The sequence below is a fragment of the Diospyros lotus genome, chromosome 7 (assembly GCF_014633365.1).
Source record: "Diospyros lotus cultivar Yz01 chromosome 7, ASM1463336v1, whole genome shotgun sequence".
In the NCBI taxonomy this organism is placed as follows: domain Eukaryota; kingdom Viridiplantae; phylum Streptophyta; class Magnoliopsida; order Ericales; family Ebenaceae; genus Diospyros; species Diospyros lotus.
Genome location: NC_068344.1, coordinates 17589752 through 17606152, shown reverse-complemented (window position 1 = coordinate 17606152; position 16401 = coordinate 17589752). Strand labels below are relative to the sequence as shown.

The 16401-nt window shown below is 34.3% G+C and overlaps 2 protein-coding genes across 4 annotated transcripts; one reads left to right on the top strand and one right to left on the bottom strand.

The window, feature by feature from the left end:
* Positions 1–978: 978 nt before the first annotated feature.
* LOC127806565 (glycine-rich protein DC9.1-like) lies at positions 979–2980 on the bottom strand. Of its 3 annotated transcripts, none has more exons than XM_052343943.1 (2): positions 2715–2980; positions 979–1544 (listed from the first exon to the last, which is right to left on the bottom strand). In XM_052343943.1, exons 1-2 carry the CDS (start codon positions 2815–2817, stop codon positions 1234–1236), a joined length of 414 nt encoding a protein of 137 aa, XP_052199903.1. In that variant the 5' UTR covers positions 2818–2980; the 3' UTR covers positions 979–1233. The 3 variants fall into 3 exon arrangements, with proteins under 3 accessions (XP_052199903.1, XP_052199901.1, XP_052199902.1); XM_052343941.1 differs by having other exon boundaries at positions 979–1550; positions 2715–2979; XM_052343942.1 differs by having other exon boundaries at positions 979–1547; positions 2715–2965.
* A 10228-nt stretch (positions 2981–13208) lies between these two features.
* Positions 13209–13826, top strand: LOC127805583 (uncharacterized). The gene is made up of 2 exons (XM_052342337.1): positions 13209–13489; positions 13616–13826. The coding sequence occupies exons 1-2, from the start codon at positions 13209–13211 to the stop codon at positions 13824–13826; spliced, it is 492 nt and encodes a 163-aa protein (XP_052198297.1).
* Positions 13827–16401: the final 2575 nt, after the last annotated feature.

The window sequence follows — 16401 nt, the reverse complement described above, 5'->3', positions numbered from 1 at the left end:
GAGTGAACTCCCAGCTAAACTTGGGAGGAAGCCTTGAGAGGGCCTTAGGACTGAGAATCTCAAGTGGTGTGAGGAAGACTATCTGGTGGCGATCTTGTGGGGGTGTGAAGGATCGTCTTGTGCTCCGAGTGAATGCCCCAAGGACTAAGCCTCTACTCTTTCTTGACTTTGTTGATTGGTGGTGCTTTTCGTTTGGGCTATTGTAGACTGATTTGTTTGCTTTTCGTACGTTTTCCATAGACAACGCCAATTGTTGTCGCTCGAACACAACAATAAATTTATGGGGTGAAAACGTTGTCGTTAAGTTGTCTAAGATTATTGTTGACTCGAGACTTTCTTCGTCTTGAGACTTGATGTGATTTTGAGGCCTTCATTCTGAGACTTGATGTCATATTGAGACCTTCGTCCTGAGACTTAATGTAGTCTTGAGGCCTTTGTCTCGAAATCTAATGTTGTCCTAAGACTTTCGTCTCGAAATCTAATGTCGTCTTAAGACCTTTGTCTAGAGATCTAATGTCGTCTTGAGCCTTTGTCTTGAGACTTAATGTCGTCTTGAGACCTTCATCTCGAGACCTGATGTTGTACAAGATTACAAGAGATAAAACAATCAGAGGGCACAGGAAGGTCCCCGTGCAAATACTCTGATAATTAAGTCAAATGCTGATGATGTTAAAAATTATATAGCAAAATTTTCACCAATATCAGAGACATACCTTTTTTCTAGAATAGGACTTATTTATAGAAGAGAATGGAGGAATCCTTAATCTCATTGGGTTGAGATTTTTTATAGATGATATTTATCTTAATATTCTAATATTTTATCAGAATTAGAATTTTTAATAATTATCACTTTCATAGCAAGGTTTTATTAGGATTTCTAAAAGATAATGTCTATCCTTTTTATGGGAAGCTCGAAGGGATTTGTAAATGTCAAAGTTAACTAATTTGTGTATTGCGTGAGGCCCGCAATTAAAGAGAAATTTATACATTTTTAGCTCAAAATATTATTTTAGACTTTTAGGTATTTTTTGTGTTTTTAATGAATTTTTGTCTGTAACACAACAACACATGCACAAAATAAAGACAACCGACAATATACATTACCGTGCACACAAAAAAGAAAGAAACAAAAAACAAAAATAAAATAAAGGACGGACTGGTGCTGGCTAAACTATACTTACTATCCTATGAATGCCAATATACATATTGAGTTCACGGTAGCTTGGTTACTAGTCACAGAACTACTTGTAAGAGAAACGATGCCAAGACCACTGCACACAAGGTGAGGAGTGCAAGGTAGCTGTGTCTGCAGCTGCCTGCAGCCCCATGGTGGCTGCCGTGGTGGCCGCCGGCAGCCCCCGCTGCATAAAAGGGAATCACGGCGGCGCCTCCTGTGCTTGGCGTACGGTGATTTCCTTCCCTAGGCCCGCCGGTGCCGATGGGTCGGCCTCCTTTGGCACTAAAAGTGGTGATTGCCATACTTCTCCGGTGGCCTAATCCATTTCCGCTGCCACGAGTAGAGCTAGTGTCTTCCTTCAAATGAGCTGCTGCTGACAAAGAACACGGGTTATTGGGACGAGTACTTCGTCATCAACTATGATAAATAGAGTTGGACAGAGCTCTAATGTAATTTAATTTTGGTTTTAATTTAAATACTCTATCCTAATTAATTACACAAAGTTTTTCTTTTGGCGATGAAAAGAGGATTAATTATATAATTTTTTAACAGTGTTTTTTATAATTAAAATTATGAAAAATACTAATTATAAGAAAAAACACACTAGAGTGTGCTATTGTGACATTAATATAAGTAATATTTTTCAAATATATATAAATAAAAAACAGAAGAAAATTGCCCTTAAAACAAATGGATTCTTTAGTTAGTAATTGGGTAAACGAATCAGTACTACCTTGCAGACAAAGGGACGTTAGTTTCTAAAATTTTCGTATCAAGAATTCTAAACAGCATATGCTACACAAACTAGTGAAAGAAGAGATACGATTATCTTTTGCTTGATTATGTATATTTATGCCATTTATCTCTATGTAAAAATAAATATATAAAGTGCATACAACTTTTCTTTTTTTTTGTTCTTTTCGAATGCCATATGGCCCATATCTGTTTAATATAGTTTATGTAAAGAGTGTCTTAACTACCGATTCATAATAATCGAATTATGATGGCTCCAAGATACATGTCAAATGATTGGGTCACGATAAGTTAAGATTCGTATCAGTAAGTCGTGAGTTTAATTCTTTGTCTTATACAATGAGATAAAGTCTCTATTGTGATTTATCGCATTTGTAAAAATTAAGGACAACAAGTGATAGAGGAGCATGAGCAGTAATCCCATGAGAATCGAATTAGGGTTTGGCTAGCTGCAACTGTGTTATGTTCAGCTTAATTTCTGGGGAGTGGAGAAGCAGCTGCAAATTAAGTGTCTACTCAATCTGGGTTTCAAGAACACAATCCATGCTTGAAGCCGGATCCCACCAAACCAAAGCATGGATTAATTTATCTCGGCAACATGGCACAGGATCATAGAGAGAAAGAAAGACATATATAGGTACAAACTGCTTTCAAATCACATCTTGAGTTGGCGAAACCTTGAGTGATCATGCTAAGCTAGTTCACTAAAGAATTCATGTTTTCCCGGGAAACAAACAACTAAAATATTTAGTCGAATCATTAATCGAGTGAAATAAAAATAAACCTGACGGCGAGCTCTCTGCCATAGAAAGAGGAGAATAGAAGTGGAAGGAAAGCATGAAGAAAATCAATATGAATTCCACAGAGCCCATTCTTGCTTCCTTCATCGTAATCCCACGCAGATTCGTTCCGGTGCTTTGTCCTGTTATGCCCCTTTCTTTGTTCTTCTATATCTGAGCCCTCACTTTCCTTTGGGAGTACATGTATCTTTGCTGATATCTCTTAGAAGGGAATATTTTATAGTGGGTAACGTCCCTAGAATTCTCATATAAGATAACAATCCTAATATATATATATATATATGTAGAACTTTAACAAAAATTAAAAATACCTGAATTATTGTGAAATAATCAAAATTAATTTGTTTAATGATCTTGTAAAAGAAAATTATAAAAAAAATTATACGTTCACCTCTTGTTTGTCCGACACTCGAATAGTAATACTGGAGACAGTATATGAACGATAAAAAACTAATTTTAATTATTTTATTTCTATTAAATTCTATATCTATTTATCGATATCACACACAAATATATATATATATATGTACAAACATATATCGTTAAAATTCAAACAAGTATGATAGATTCAAATTTGAATAACTTATTTTATCATTTTGTTAAAATTTAAATATAGATAAATTTAAATTCTAATCATTTATCTTATGAATAAGTAATTATTTGAGTGTAACCGCAATTAAAAAAATACCCATTAAAACTATTTGTGATTATAAAAATGCCAACGCCACCTTGGGAGGAGGTTATGGGATTCAAAACAACCGGCCATCCGATCTTGCAAACAGATTTTACAACTTTACTTGAAATCAAATGGCGTGGAGAGAGAACTTAAAAGTTGAGTAATCGTAGTTTGACAGTTGTACAATCGTTTCTGTCTGGGCCACGATTCTTTCTCCTTTGGTTTGAATATATATATTAGTCTTTAACTTTAAGGTTTCAAGGTTCCTTACGCCATTTATGGAAATCTGTAGATTAATTTGGACCCACATGCATGCTGCTAATCAAAAGCCGCCAAATCGATTAAACAAACTTCTGTTCAACAAAACCGACAGCCGAAAGATAAAAACTTTATGTAGAAAGTAGTACTAAAACGCGGTCTCTGTCTCCTTTAGCCTGCTTTTTCGATGGATGAGATTTGTCAGCCGACTCTACTCTCTGGAGGAATCAACTTTGTTAATTTTATGGTTCCTTTTGCATCAATAAACTGTTGGAGATTAAACTTGCACAGAATACGAAGCAGAGAAGATAAATCTGGAAGATGAAGAAGAAGACACCAAGGAAGCTCGCGAGGTCGAGTGGGGGCAGATCTTTTTTTTTTTTTTTTTTATATATATATTATTTTTATTTTAAATTTAATTTTTAAAATCAATCCAAAATTATTATATTAAATCTTTGTCCAAATAATCTAAATTCACTAACTCTTATGTCCTAATTTATTTTATTTTTAAATTTATCTTATTTTTTATTTTCTTTTATAATTCACACTTCCCTTGCTATTACTATAATTAAGAATAAATATATTTTTTACTATAAACATCAAGACTCGATCAAGACTTGATTGTGTAATAAAATTAGAAATTAATAAATGAATGATAATTTAATTACCTAAATTAAAAATTATATATTTAATAAAATCATTATATCACTTTATTAAAATATAAAAAGTGAACAATTATAAAATTTTTTATATTTTAATATTATTATTATTATCTTATTTTTAAAATTATATTTTTTATATTTAAATTCGTTTTTACTAAATCAAAAACCTAAATCTGTCGCTGTCCAAAAACTTTTAAAGCATTTTCTGAGTGCGATTTTGTTTACCCTTTTAATGGGATGACTATCACTTTTACTGATCATCTCACCTTCACTAATTTTGTGAGGATAAAAAATAATGAGACGACAATTAAATTTTACTCTCATGTCGTTCTGTTATTTTTGACCCTCATAAAATCAGTGAAGGTGCCGTCTCATTATTTTTTACCCTCACAAAATTAGTGAAGGCTCACAAAATTAGTGAAGGTGCCATCCAAAATCAGTGAAGATGATAGTCACCCATTAAAGAGAGTGAACAAAATTATACTCACAAAATCAGTGAAGGTGTCGTTCAAAATAAGTGAGGGTGATAGTTACACCATTAAAAAGAAGGGTAAACAAAATTGCACTCGCATTTTCTATCAAAGATTTCTGACAGAAAAGAAAAGCTCTTCACCATTTATTTGGTCTTACGCACACAACACCCACACAAACTGTTGAGGAAGAGGGAAGGAGTACCTTCCAACATCTGGTATCAGAGCTCCGGAAGACCGACCCGTTGAGCCCCGGAAGACCAGACGCTGTCGAAAGAACGAAGCCGCCAGAAGCAGATACCACTGCCAACAAAGAAGACGAACAGCGTCGGAAGTGAAACAGTCAAGGCACCGGAAGCCGAACAGTAGCCGGTCAAGGAAGCTGTAACTGCCGGAAGCTTCCGTCGCCGATCATTAATAGCCGACCATTGCGTGCGGAGGAAAGAAGAAGAAAGAAGAGAAGCAGTTGCAGAAGAAAGTGGTCTGGAAAAAAAGGCGGGCGCATAGGATTGCGTGAGTTCAAGAACAAGGAAAGAAATTAAAACATAAAGAAAGGAGAAGAAAGTTGAAAAAAAGGGAGGCAGAGAGCATTTGGGAAGACAAATTGCCCACCAAGAAAAAGCCTGAAGAAGAAGAAAAGCCCACGCCACGTGAAAGTGCAGAGAAAGACACAAAATATTAAAGACAAGGCGCACATCATAACCCCAACCTCATTGGAGAGGAATGTATTAATATATATTTTTTTATTAACACATCGTCACGGTACCTTATTGTTCGGTCCCATAATTTCAGTAAAAGAGGTAAATTAAGAAATTCAATAAGCTGGTTTCGACTTCTACCACAATCACAAACGTAAAAGTGACAAATATTTTTTATTTTTCAGAATTATTTTTTGTCTACTGATCTATCTCCTGGGCAGGACTTAAACATGAAAATTGAAGATCCAAAGAGTAACACCCCATTACATTCTTACTTTACCGGTTGATCTAAAATATATATATATATATATATTAATATTAATTGAAAAACAGAAGGCGGCTTGCAGCAACTCAAAAAAGAAAGGGGGAAAATTAATTAATAAAATGGCAACAAACGTATTTGCTGCTTCAAAATTAACAAAATAAAATTACGATATTTAGTGTATCTAAATAAAAGCACCTTTGTTTCAGATGGATACGCAGAATCAGATAATATCGAATTTGAAGCCGTTCTAGCACAAGAAAAGAAATGGAGTTGAAGATAAAAAATTAATAGATAAGAAGGTTTTTTTTTTTTTTTAAATAAAAAATTTATTAACAAGAAAAAAGTATTTTTCTCTTGCTTGTGAGGTTTTTATTTTTTGTCCCTTGTCCTTCTACTTACGGAGTCCCTATATCTTGTTGTCGCTATAATGATCAGATTTTTTATGTATTATATTTTCTTAAGAAATAGTGTTGACTTCAATGGATGGTCTCTTTTAAATTTGATGTGGGCAACCTTTGCACACGAGAATTACATCCTCAAATAATAATTTCATTTGAATTAAGATACTAAAAGTCTAAAATTAATAACTTAAAGCTTATTTGATAAAGACAATTTTGTCCTTGTACCCTTATAGGAGCTTTGTTTCATTCCAAAACTACTTCAGAGTTGACTCTTATGAAAAATCAGACCCCTTTCAAGATTTCGTTGACTTTTCAGGAGTCTTCTATGATGATTCGATTTTTTAGCTTGAATCACAACTACTAAGGAAGTTTGAGGGGCTAAGTTAAGGCGAGTAAAATTTTTTGAAAAATTACAAAAGATCAGGAAAATTATTTTATGAACTGTTATAGAGAAATATTTGAGAAATAATTAGTTTAAATTTATTGAGAAAAAATAGAAAGAAATAGGAGAAAGTTATGAGAAAATAAGAAAAAATAGAATATTGATATTCTTGAATGAATATGATGGCCAGGGTATGTTGAGATTCCGAATTGAGTACGTTGGAAGCCTGACACGAGAATCAAGATGTTATGAGATACGTATGAGGTAAGTAGTTCAATCCAAAACCCAATTTTATGTAAATGATTTAATCATGTTGTCATGTCTTGATGTGAATATGTCATATAGTTTGTATTTACATACTATGATGAAATGTGCATACGTACACGATATTATTATTGGTCATGCATTGCATAGGGTTTGGGATTATGGACTGGCACCACTACTCTACCAAGAATATACCCATACACCTCGGCCTAATAAGGAGGCTGTAAAAATGGGGAGCAACAATTGGGTACGATCGACTCAAACTAGAAAGAAATGATGACATTTTGCATTCATGTACGAAATATGTTTATTGTTCCCTTACTTAGATGATTTATCATCTAACTTGATTTTTGCCCTTAGAATATTCAAACGTTCTAGATGGAGATTGTAGCAGAAACGAGAATGAATGAGGAATGAGATGGCACTTAGCAAGTGCGTGATGAATTGATTATATGTTATGTAGCCTATGTATTTAAGTTATGCTACTTTGAATTTTGAACGTTTTGAGGAATGATGATGTATAATCTTATTTATGGTTAATGATAAAGTTAAGGTTCGATTCTAACTTCTGCATTTAATGTTTATGATGATTCTCTTTCGAGATAAATGTATGAAAATTTTGGTATGAATATGAGGAATGATATGGTTTAGCATTAGTTTTGAGGGAAAAAATTTATTATCCCAAAATTGTCCTAAGTTATAACACGTCCAAAAATTGGGGTGTTAGAAGATGTGTGCGGTTAGTCTTCTATATTTTTATTTTATTTCTGCATTGCATGTTTGAGGCGATTGTGATTTTATTTCTTTTTGTAATATGAGTGTGGGTTTGTTTCTTTGTGTTTTTTAGCAGGGTCTACCCTGATGGTCTTTTGTAGACAAGAAGGTGTTGTACATCATTTATTAAGGCATTGATGAAAAATATGTTCAAATTTGTTGTCTTGGCAGAAGCCTCAAAAAAAGCATGGGACTTATTTCAAAATTCCTTTGGGATGAGTTGATTAGGTAAAGAATGTTCACCTGCAAACATTAAGATCTTAGTTTGAGACATTAAAACAAGGAAATTCGAAGTCGATGGCTGAATATTTCTCAAGAGTCATTAGAATTGTACAATAAATGAGAAGGAATGGCAAGAATATCACAGAAGTTCAAGTAATCGAAAAATATTACAGTCTCTAGTACTGAAGTATAGAATGGCTGTAATAACCATCGAGGAGTCAAAAAACTTGGAACAAGTGTTTATGGGATAACTTATGGGATCACTCCAAGCATACAAAGAAAGACTAAGGGAAGATGACTAGCCTGTTGAGCAAGCACTATAGACAAAGCTCACGATGCAATAGAAGAAGAGTGAATCCAGTTAGGGAAGTTTGCAAAGAAGTAGAGGCCACAAAAGAGGAAGAGGCAGTAGAAATTAGGGCCAAGGACAAGGAAATGAAGGTGAGGCTGAAGCATCGTCCTACCAAGGAGGGCGTAGATGCGGTCGTGGTTGAGGATGAGGTTGAGGACGACATTCAAACTGGAGGTATAACAAGTCTAAAATGCAATGCTACAATTGCAATAAGTTTGGGCACTATGCATCAAAATGCTGGTCTCGAAAGAAAGAAAACAAGGCAGATTTTATCAAAAATAAGGAAAAGACAGATAGTAGCATTTTATGATGGCCCATAGTAATTTGGAAACCAATGGTTCAAGTACATGGTACCTTGATACTGGTGCATCCAACCACGTGTGGAACAAGGTAGTTTTTCGTAGATCTCGACAAGCAATATACCAACATCATCACATTTGGTGATGTAACACAAAGACTAGTGAAAGGAAAGGGTAGAATATTGATGCAGTTGAAAAATAGAGAACAAAAGTACATTGACGACGTGTATTTTGTGCCAAATATGAGGATAATATCATAAACATGGGATAGCTATTGGAGAGATGATATGAAATTTGGGTGAAGGATGCAGCTCTTGAAATGAGAGAGAAAAACAAAGTTTTAGTGGCCTTTGTTAAAATAAAGAAGAATCGAATGTTTCCTCTGCACTTGAATGTGTACAACTCAAGGTGGTTCAAGGTCGGGATAGAAGATAAGTCTATATTGTGGCATTTAAGGTATGATCATTTAAATTATGAAGCCCTAAGGTTTTAAAGAAAATGAACATGGTGATCAAATTGCAACATTGATTAACTAAACAAAGTGTACGAGATTTGTATTATGTGAAAACAACAAAGAAGATCTTTCCCAAGCAAAGGCTCGAGGAGAACAGCTTAGAGGCTAGAATTGGTACACTCGGATGCGTACGGCCCCATTAGTCCAACTTTATTGGGAGGTAACAAGTATATCCTCTCATTCACTGACGACTTTAGTGGAAAAACATGGGTATATTTGTTAAAAGAAAAAGGAGAAGTCTTTGACAGATTCAAAGAGTTTAAAAATCTGGTTGAAAAGCAAAATGGCTACTATTTGAAGAAGTTAAGAACAAACAATGGAGGGGAATACACCTCAAAAGAGTTCGAAAGATTTTGTAGACATCATGGGATAATGCATCAGTACATTATGCCATATGCCTTGTGATGCCTCCGATCCCATCTCTGGGGTGTCACCGTAACCCACAGTTACAACCATGGCTATTGGCTGAATTTGAATATCGACTATGCCCCAACTTGTTTGGGTACCCTGGGTGGGATCCAGGTTTCATCGCATTCTCTAGTCAAGAACTCGAGTCCCAAAAGAAAAATAGGAAGCATAAGGCACTAAAAACTCGGTCAGGCTACACGCTTGGAATCTCAAAGCTGTTTCAGAGGCATGATGAGATCATGGGAGAAAAACTTACACAAAACTCGTTATTTTCCAACAAATAGACAAAATCCAACCTTTTGCTTAGGACTCGTTTACCACACACAAACTTACTACAACCCAAAAATACAGCCGTGTGACTCATGTCCCAAATGATAAAATAAACAATTATACATAACCTCAACTAGTGGTAGCTAGGTTGCTCAGAACAAGATGCCATCACGACCTTTCATTTGTGTCCAACGACGATGCATTCACCACCACTGCCTTTCCCTTGGTAGGTCCCAAACTATCTGTAAGGTTAGTTATGGGGGGAGTGAGTCCTAAGACTCAATATAAGGCAATATGTAACATAGAAAATCATAACTCATGACAAACATAGAAAAATATAAAATGATTCATGCATGCTTGTCCACCTGATCCACTGCAGACTCTTGATGCCCCATATGATTTTTCTTAGATCCTAGCACGAACTCTGTTTTGTCCCCAAAATCCATAGCCTCATGCTTAAGCACTCCCCTGTCATTATATGCAAATCATGACAATACAATTTGCACAACAAACATATTAACCCTTACTGAACTTGTTTCTAGCTTATATAATCTCCTTGATGATCCTTAAATCCTCCCAAAACAACAAGATTACTAACATCACGTCTTAAGGCTCTTGTAGCAAAATTAGGCATAATAAGACAAAAAGAGTATTTAAATAAATATTACTAAAACCATCTTCCATTTAAAATCACTTACTTTGTATGTTGCCACTTTCTTCTAATTTCAATGCTTCATACCTAGCTCTTCAATATCCATTGCTTTTACTGTATGGGGAAGATGGTTACAGGGAGGATATTCCATTAACAGATTCAAAATCAGTTGCATTTGCTCGAAGGAAAAAAGTTAGTATGAGGGAGTACTTCGCCTATAGATTGCAAGAAAGAAACTATGAATCACCACATATTCTATTCTCCATGAGGCTCTTCCAACAGTTTGTGGTTGATGCTTACACGATGGTTGAATCGTCACGCTTGGCTTATTTATGAACTCATCAAAAAAAGTTAAGGTCAGAAATGTACAATGGCTTGACAGATGCAGTATTACGAGGAGAGATCGACCCTTTAACACAGGGTAGGCGTGTGGTTTTGCCATCTTTTTTCACTGGCGGTGCACGATACATGATACAGAACTATCAGGACGCAATGGTGATATGTAGGTGGGTTGGTTATCTAGATCTGTTTATTACATTTATATGTAATCCAAAGTGGCCGGAGATGGTTCGTTTGGTTAAGAGCAAAGGATTGAGACTCGATGATCGTCCGGACATAATTTGACCACTTGATTAAAGATCTTCATCACAATAAGATTTTAAGATCAAATTAAGCCACTTGATTAAAGATCTTCTTCACAATAATATTTTCAATACAGTCATAGTAGGTATTCTATTTAAGATCAACAAAAAATGTGATTATCATTTACTATTGTTTATAGCCTAACATACAATTATTTTTCCAATTTAGCTATGTATATAGTGGAATTCCAGAAGCGTGGACTGCCACATGCTCATATTTTGATATTTTTGTCTAAAGAAGACAAGTATCCAACTGGAACTAACATTGATCGCATAATATTAGTTGAGATTCCAAACAAAGATTTTGACCCAAGCTATTATTCAGCAGTTCGCGATTTCATGGTGCATAACCCATGCAGCAATTTGAGAAACAGTTCTCCTTGCATGTCTAATGGCTAATGTACAAAACATTTTCTAAAGAAGTTCATAGAATCTACTAATGTTGACGATGATGGTTATCTAGTGTACCGAAGAAGAGATTACGGTAAAATAGTGTTGAAGAACGGTGTTGAGCTTGACAATAGATATGTTGTGCCCCATAATCACGATTTGTTGTTGAAATATGGTGCTCATTTGAATGTAGAGTGGTGTAACAAATCCAAATCTATCAAATATTTGTTCAAATATCTCAACAAAGGACATGATCGAGTTACTGCAGCTTTTTACAAAAGCAGTGAGGATGATGATGCAGGTAAAAATGTTGACGAAATAAATATGTACTATGATTGTAGGTACATTTCACCATGTGAGACAGCCTGGATAATTTTTAGGTTCGAGATCCAATACAAAGATCCTCTTGTTGAGCATTTGAGTTTTCATCTTCCAAACTAACAAAATGTTGTGTTTTCTGATTTTTATTCGATTGACCAATTGGTAAATTGACCTTCTGTGAAACAGAACATGTTCCTTGCGTGGATGGATGCTAATAAAATATACCCTAAAGCTAGAGAACTAACTTATGAAAAATTTCCCAACAAGTTTGTTTGGAAGCAATCAATCAAAGAATGGCACTCGAGGAAACGCGGATTCTCTATTGGACATATATTCTACATACCTCCCGGTTGTGGAGAAATGTATTACTTGAGAAGCCTCCTAAATATAGTTCGTAGGCCAACAAGCTTCGACGAATTGAAATGTATTTGCGGTGTTCAATACAGTTCTTATAGAGATGCTTGCTACGTACTCGAATTGCTAAATGATGACAAAGAATATGTTGATGGTATCGTCAAGGCAAGTCACTGGGGATCTTCACATTGTTTGAGAAGTCTTTCTGTGACTTTGTTGTTCTCTAATTCTCTATCTCGACCTAAAATTGTGTGGGAAAAATGTTGGCAATACCTCTTTGATGATATACTTTACAACCAACAAAACATGTTGCAACATGAAGGTATTCAATTATATTTTAATATTTGTTGCTACATGCGTAATTTAGCATTCAATTGTATTATGACAATGTTTCCAATATTTTTTAATCGTGTCCACAATATGTGGAATTGGAATTGATTGAAGAAGAAATAAAGGGTTACACTCTTGTGGAGATAGAAAATATACTGAGAAGCAGTGGAAAGTGTCTACGACATTTTCAATCAATGTCGTTCCCAGATGCAGAATATTTTTCCTGCTATCAAAATAGACTTATACAAGATGAATTACGGTACAACAGAAATGCTCTGTCCCAAAAGCACATTAAAATGGTGTCTAATCTGAATGATGAGCAACGATATGTCTATGACATTGTAATGGATGCGGTGAGGTTGAATAGAGGTGATATGTTTTTTGTATACGGATATGGAGGAACTGGCAAGACCTTTGTGTGGAAAACTCTATCCTCAGCTCTGAGATCGAAGGGAAAAATCATGTTGAATGTAGCATTGAGTGGAATAACATCTCTCCTTTTACCCGGTGGTAGGATTGCTCACTCCAGATTTGCAATTCCACTAAATTTGAATGAAGATTCAACCTGTAACATTAAACATGGAAGTTCTCTTGCAGAGTTAATAATCAGAAGCAGTCTTATCATTTGGGATGAGGCTCCTATGATTAATAAATATTGCTTTGAGGCTTTGGAGAGGAGCATGCAAGATATTCTAAAATTCAGTAACATAATGAGTTCAAAATTACCATATTGAAGGAAGGTAGTAGTCCTTGGATGGGACTTTCAACAAATATTACCTGTGATTCCAAAAGATACTAGACAAGATATCATGCTTGCAACCATCAATTCATCGTACCTACAGAGAAATTGTAAGGTATTGAGATTGACAAAGAACATGAGGCTCCAACATGTTGAATCTGATGAAGACTTAATCGACTTAAAGTCTTTTTCTGAATGGATAGCAAGCATAGGGGATGGAACAATTGGTGGTCTGAACGACAGTAATGTGGTTATTGATATATCGGATGACCTGTTGTCGAATGCATCAGATGATCCTATTGCGTCAATCGTGAACAACATGTATCCGAACTTTACTTCTAATGTCAATGAAAATGAATATCTTCAAGGTAGAGCCATACTAGCACTGACTCTTGATGTTGTGGAGACTGTCAATGAGTACATCATTTCACTTAATGTAGCTGAGGCAAAGACATACTTAAGTTCAGACACAACTTGCAGATCAAATTGCAATGTTGATCTTTTATAAGATCTTCACACACCTAAATTTTTAAATGCAATTAGGTGCTCTGGGGTGTCGAACCATGAATTGAAGCTAAAGGTTGGCACTCTGGTTATGTTGTTGAGAAACATAGATCATTCTGTGGGGTTATGCAATGGCACTAGGTTGGTTATCACAAGAACTGGAAACCACATTCTTGAGGCAAAAATTCTGACAGGCAGCAATGCTGGACATAAGATTCTTATTCCAAGGATGACATTGACCCCCATCTGACCCTAGGTTGCCTTTCAGACTACGAATGAGGTAATTCCCTCTTATTGTGTCATATGCAATGAGAATCAACAAAAGTCAAGGTCAATCACTATCTCATATTGGGTTGTACTTGAAGAAACTCGTTTTTAGTCACGAACAATTATACGTAGCTATTTCTAGAGTTACAAATCGCAAAGGATTGAAAATTTTGATTTGTGACAAAGATGGGGGCCAGACAAATTCAACGACAAATGTAGTTTTTAAAGAGGTTTTCCAAAATTTATAGTAGTTCTCTTGAGATGTATTAACTTTTTAAACAAATGTATCACATTACTATATTCACTTCTTAAGCTTTCATTATTGTCGTGTTTATTTACACATACAAAAATTATGGTTGTCAATTTTTAATAAATTCAATGCATATCAACTTTCGTGCATCGCATAGGTGATGAACTAGTTTAAATAAATATTACTAAAACCATCTTCCATTTAAAATCACTTACTTTGTACGCTGCCACTTTCTTCCAATTTCTCTCTTTTAAGCTTGCATTCCCTTATCCTCTTAATTTCTCCTTCCCTTCTACCTTTCCATTTACCTCTCATGATATATATATATATATACATACACACACACACAAACAAACCATGAAGCTTGGTAATCCCCCAAAGGCAAGTTTTCTCAATCAAAGTGCGTGGCCTAAATTCACCCACATCACTTCTTGAATTCTTGAAGCTTTTACAAGGATGAATTAAAAGATGTGTTGTAAAAACACATTTGCAACAACATGTGCATGGCGCGGCAAGGCTGCACGCATGGTGCATGCGTGACACCTCCAAACGACGTTGTATAACGCCCGAGGCTGCTACCAGAAAAATACCACGTCTACTTGCCCCAAGATTCGAATCCGCACCACTTACTTGCAAAAACCATCCTTGCGCATGCATGACCACTAGGCTGGAAGATCCACTATTTATACGTCTACAACAATTAAATTTATACCAACACAAGTCCCAATTTTTGGAATTGCATTTGGACCCCGAAAATTCCATAAACTTCCAATCACTTCCCCATTCAAAAATACAATAAATTTAATTTCTCCCATTAAAATCCTTAAACTCACAAATAACCAATAAACCATAAATAAATCATCATAGACTAAGAGATTAATTCTTTCCCAAGATACTGAGATGTTACACACCCTTCATTAGAATGGAGTATTAGAAAGAAAGAACTAAACACTCCTCAACATGGTTCGGTGTATGTTCAAAGAGAGTAAATCACCAAAAGAATTATGGGAAGAAACAGTGGTATGTGCAACCTACTTGTTAAATCGATTTCCTTAAAAAATGATTAGGGATGTCATTCCTGAAGAAGCATGGAGCTTGCAAAAGTCAATGGTGATATTTTACTCTTGTGTTTGGTTTTGATGATGAAAAACAAAATCAATTTATCCCCTAAGTTATTTGTTAAGAATATGATTTTCAAACAAAAATTAATTTCAAATGGATTGTCAAATCAAAATGATCTATGATTTTCTATATTAGTTGGAGATTAGCACAAACATGTATTAAGATTTAAAAGAATCTTCTAAATGATTTTTACAAATTAGTTTTGAATAATTGGATAAATGAAGTAAAATGTTTCAAAATCAAAAGACCATGAATGTTCTTGATAGATTAATGTTTTACCATTGCTATCACTTTAATGATAAAAATCAATTGTATTTTTTGTTGAAATTATTTTATTAATTTGGTGCTCTAATTTTTTTTTCTATGATTTATTAAGCATCAAAATAAAAATTAATCATAGAATTAAATGTAAAAAATATTGTTATAAATTTTTGATGACATTTGAAATGTTATGTCTCTATTTGATCAAATTTATTGAATAAAAAATAAATCTAATTCCAAAATATCTTGTGATAAATTTTTTAGTGGCATTTGAAATATTATGTTTATATTTGATTAAAAAAATTTAAAAATTAATTTCATCATGTGATAAATTTGTATTTGAAATATTATGATTTTTATTTGATTAAAAATGCTCCAAAAAGTTATTTTTCAAAGAGTTTAAAAAGAAAACCTGCTTGCAAACAAGGAACCACTCCAACTAGAAGCTTCTTTTTTTTTTTTTTTATGTGCGTAAACTTATATATATATATAGCAATCTATCGACTAATTCATTGATCTATCGACTATCTCACTTGCATATATCTACTAAGTCTTCTCATCTATCGACTAATTCCTTAGTTTTGTTAACTAACAGAATCAATAAAATGATTATGTTGACATTTGTATCAATCTGTCAACTAAGTCTAGTATTATTGCCTAAATCTATTGACTAATTTGTTTCTTCTGTCAACAGTTTGTTTCGCAAAAAGCTTTCAACAGCTAGTTTTTCAATTTCTAATGGCTTTAAACGGCTAGTTTTTTGTTGAAACTTGTAGGATGCCTATAAATACATATCAATAATGATCTAGAAGAGACAAATGGATGAGAATAAAGTGAAGTGAGCTTACAAATTATTTACATCTTCTCAAATTGTATTTGTGTTTTCATGACTTTTTCTAAAATACTTTGATCTTCATTTGTATTT

Excerpts from the sequence above, each read along its gene's own strand:
- LOC127806565 (XM_052343941.1), bottom strand. The coding sequence starts at position 2,817 with ATGAAGGAAGCAAGAATGGGCTCTGTGGAATTCATATTGATTTTCTTC. Across the intron at positions 1,551-2,714 it reads GGCAGAGAGCTCGCCGTCAG|CAGCAGCTCATTTGAAGGAA; the intron begins GTTTATTTTTAT and ends GTTCTTTGTCAG.
- LOC127805583 (XM_052342337.1), top strand. The coding sequence starts at position 13,209 with ATGAGGCTCCAACATGTTGAATCTGATGAAGACTTAATCGACTTAAAG. Across the intron at positions 13,490-13,615 it reads GTTGTGGAGACTGTCAATGA|GTGCTCTGGGGTGTCGAACC; the intron begins GTACATCATTTC and ends AAATGCAATTAG.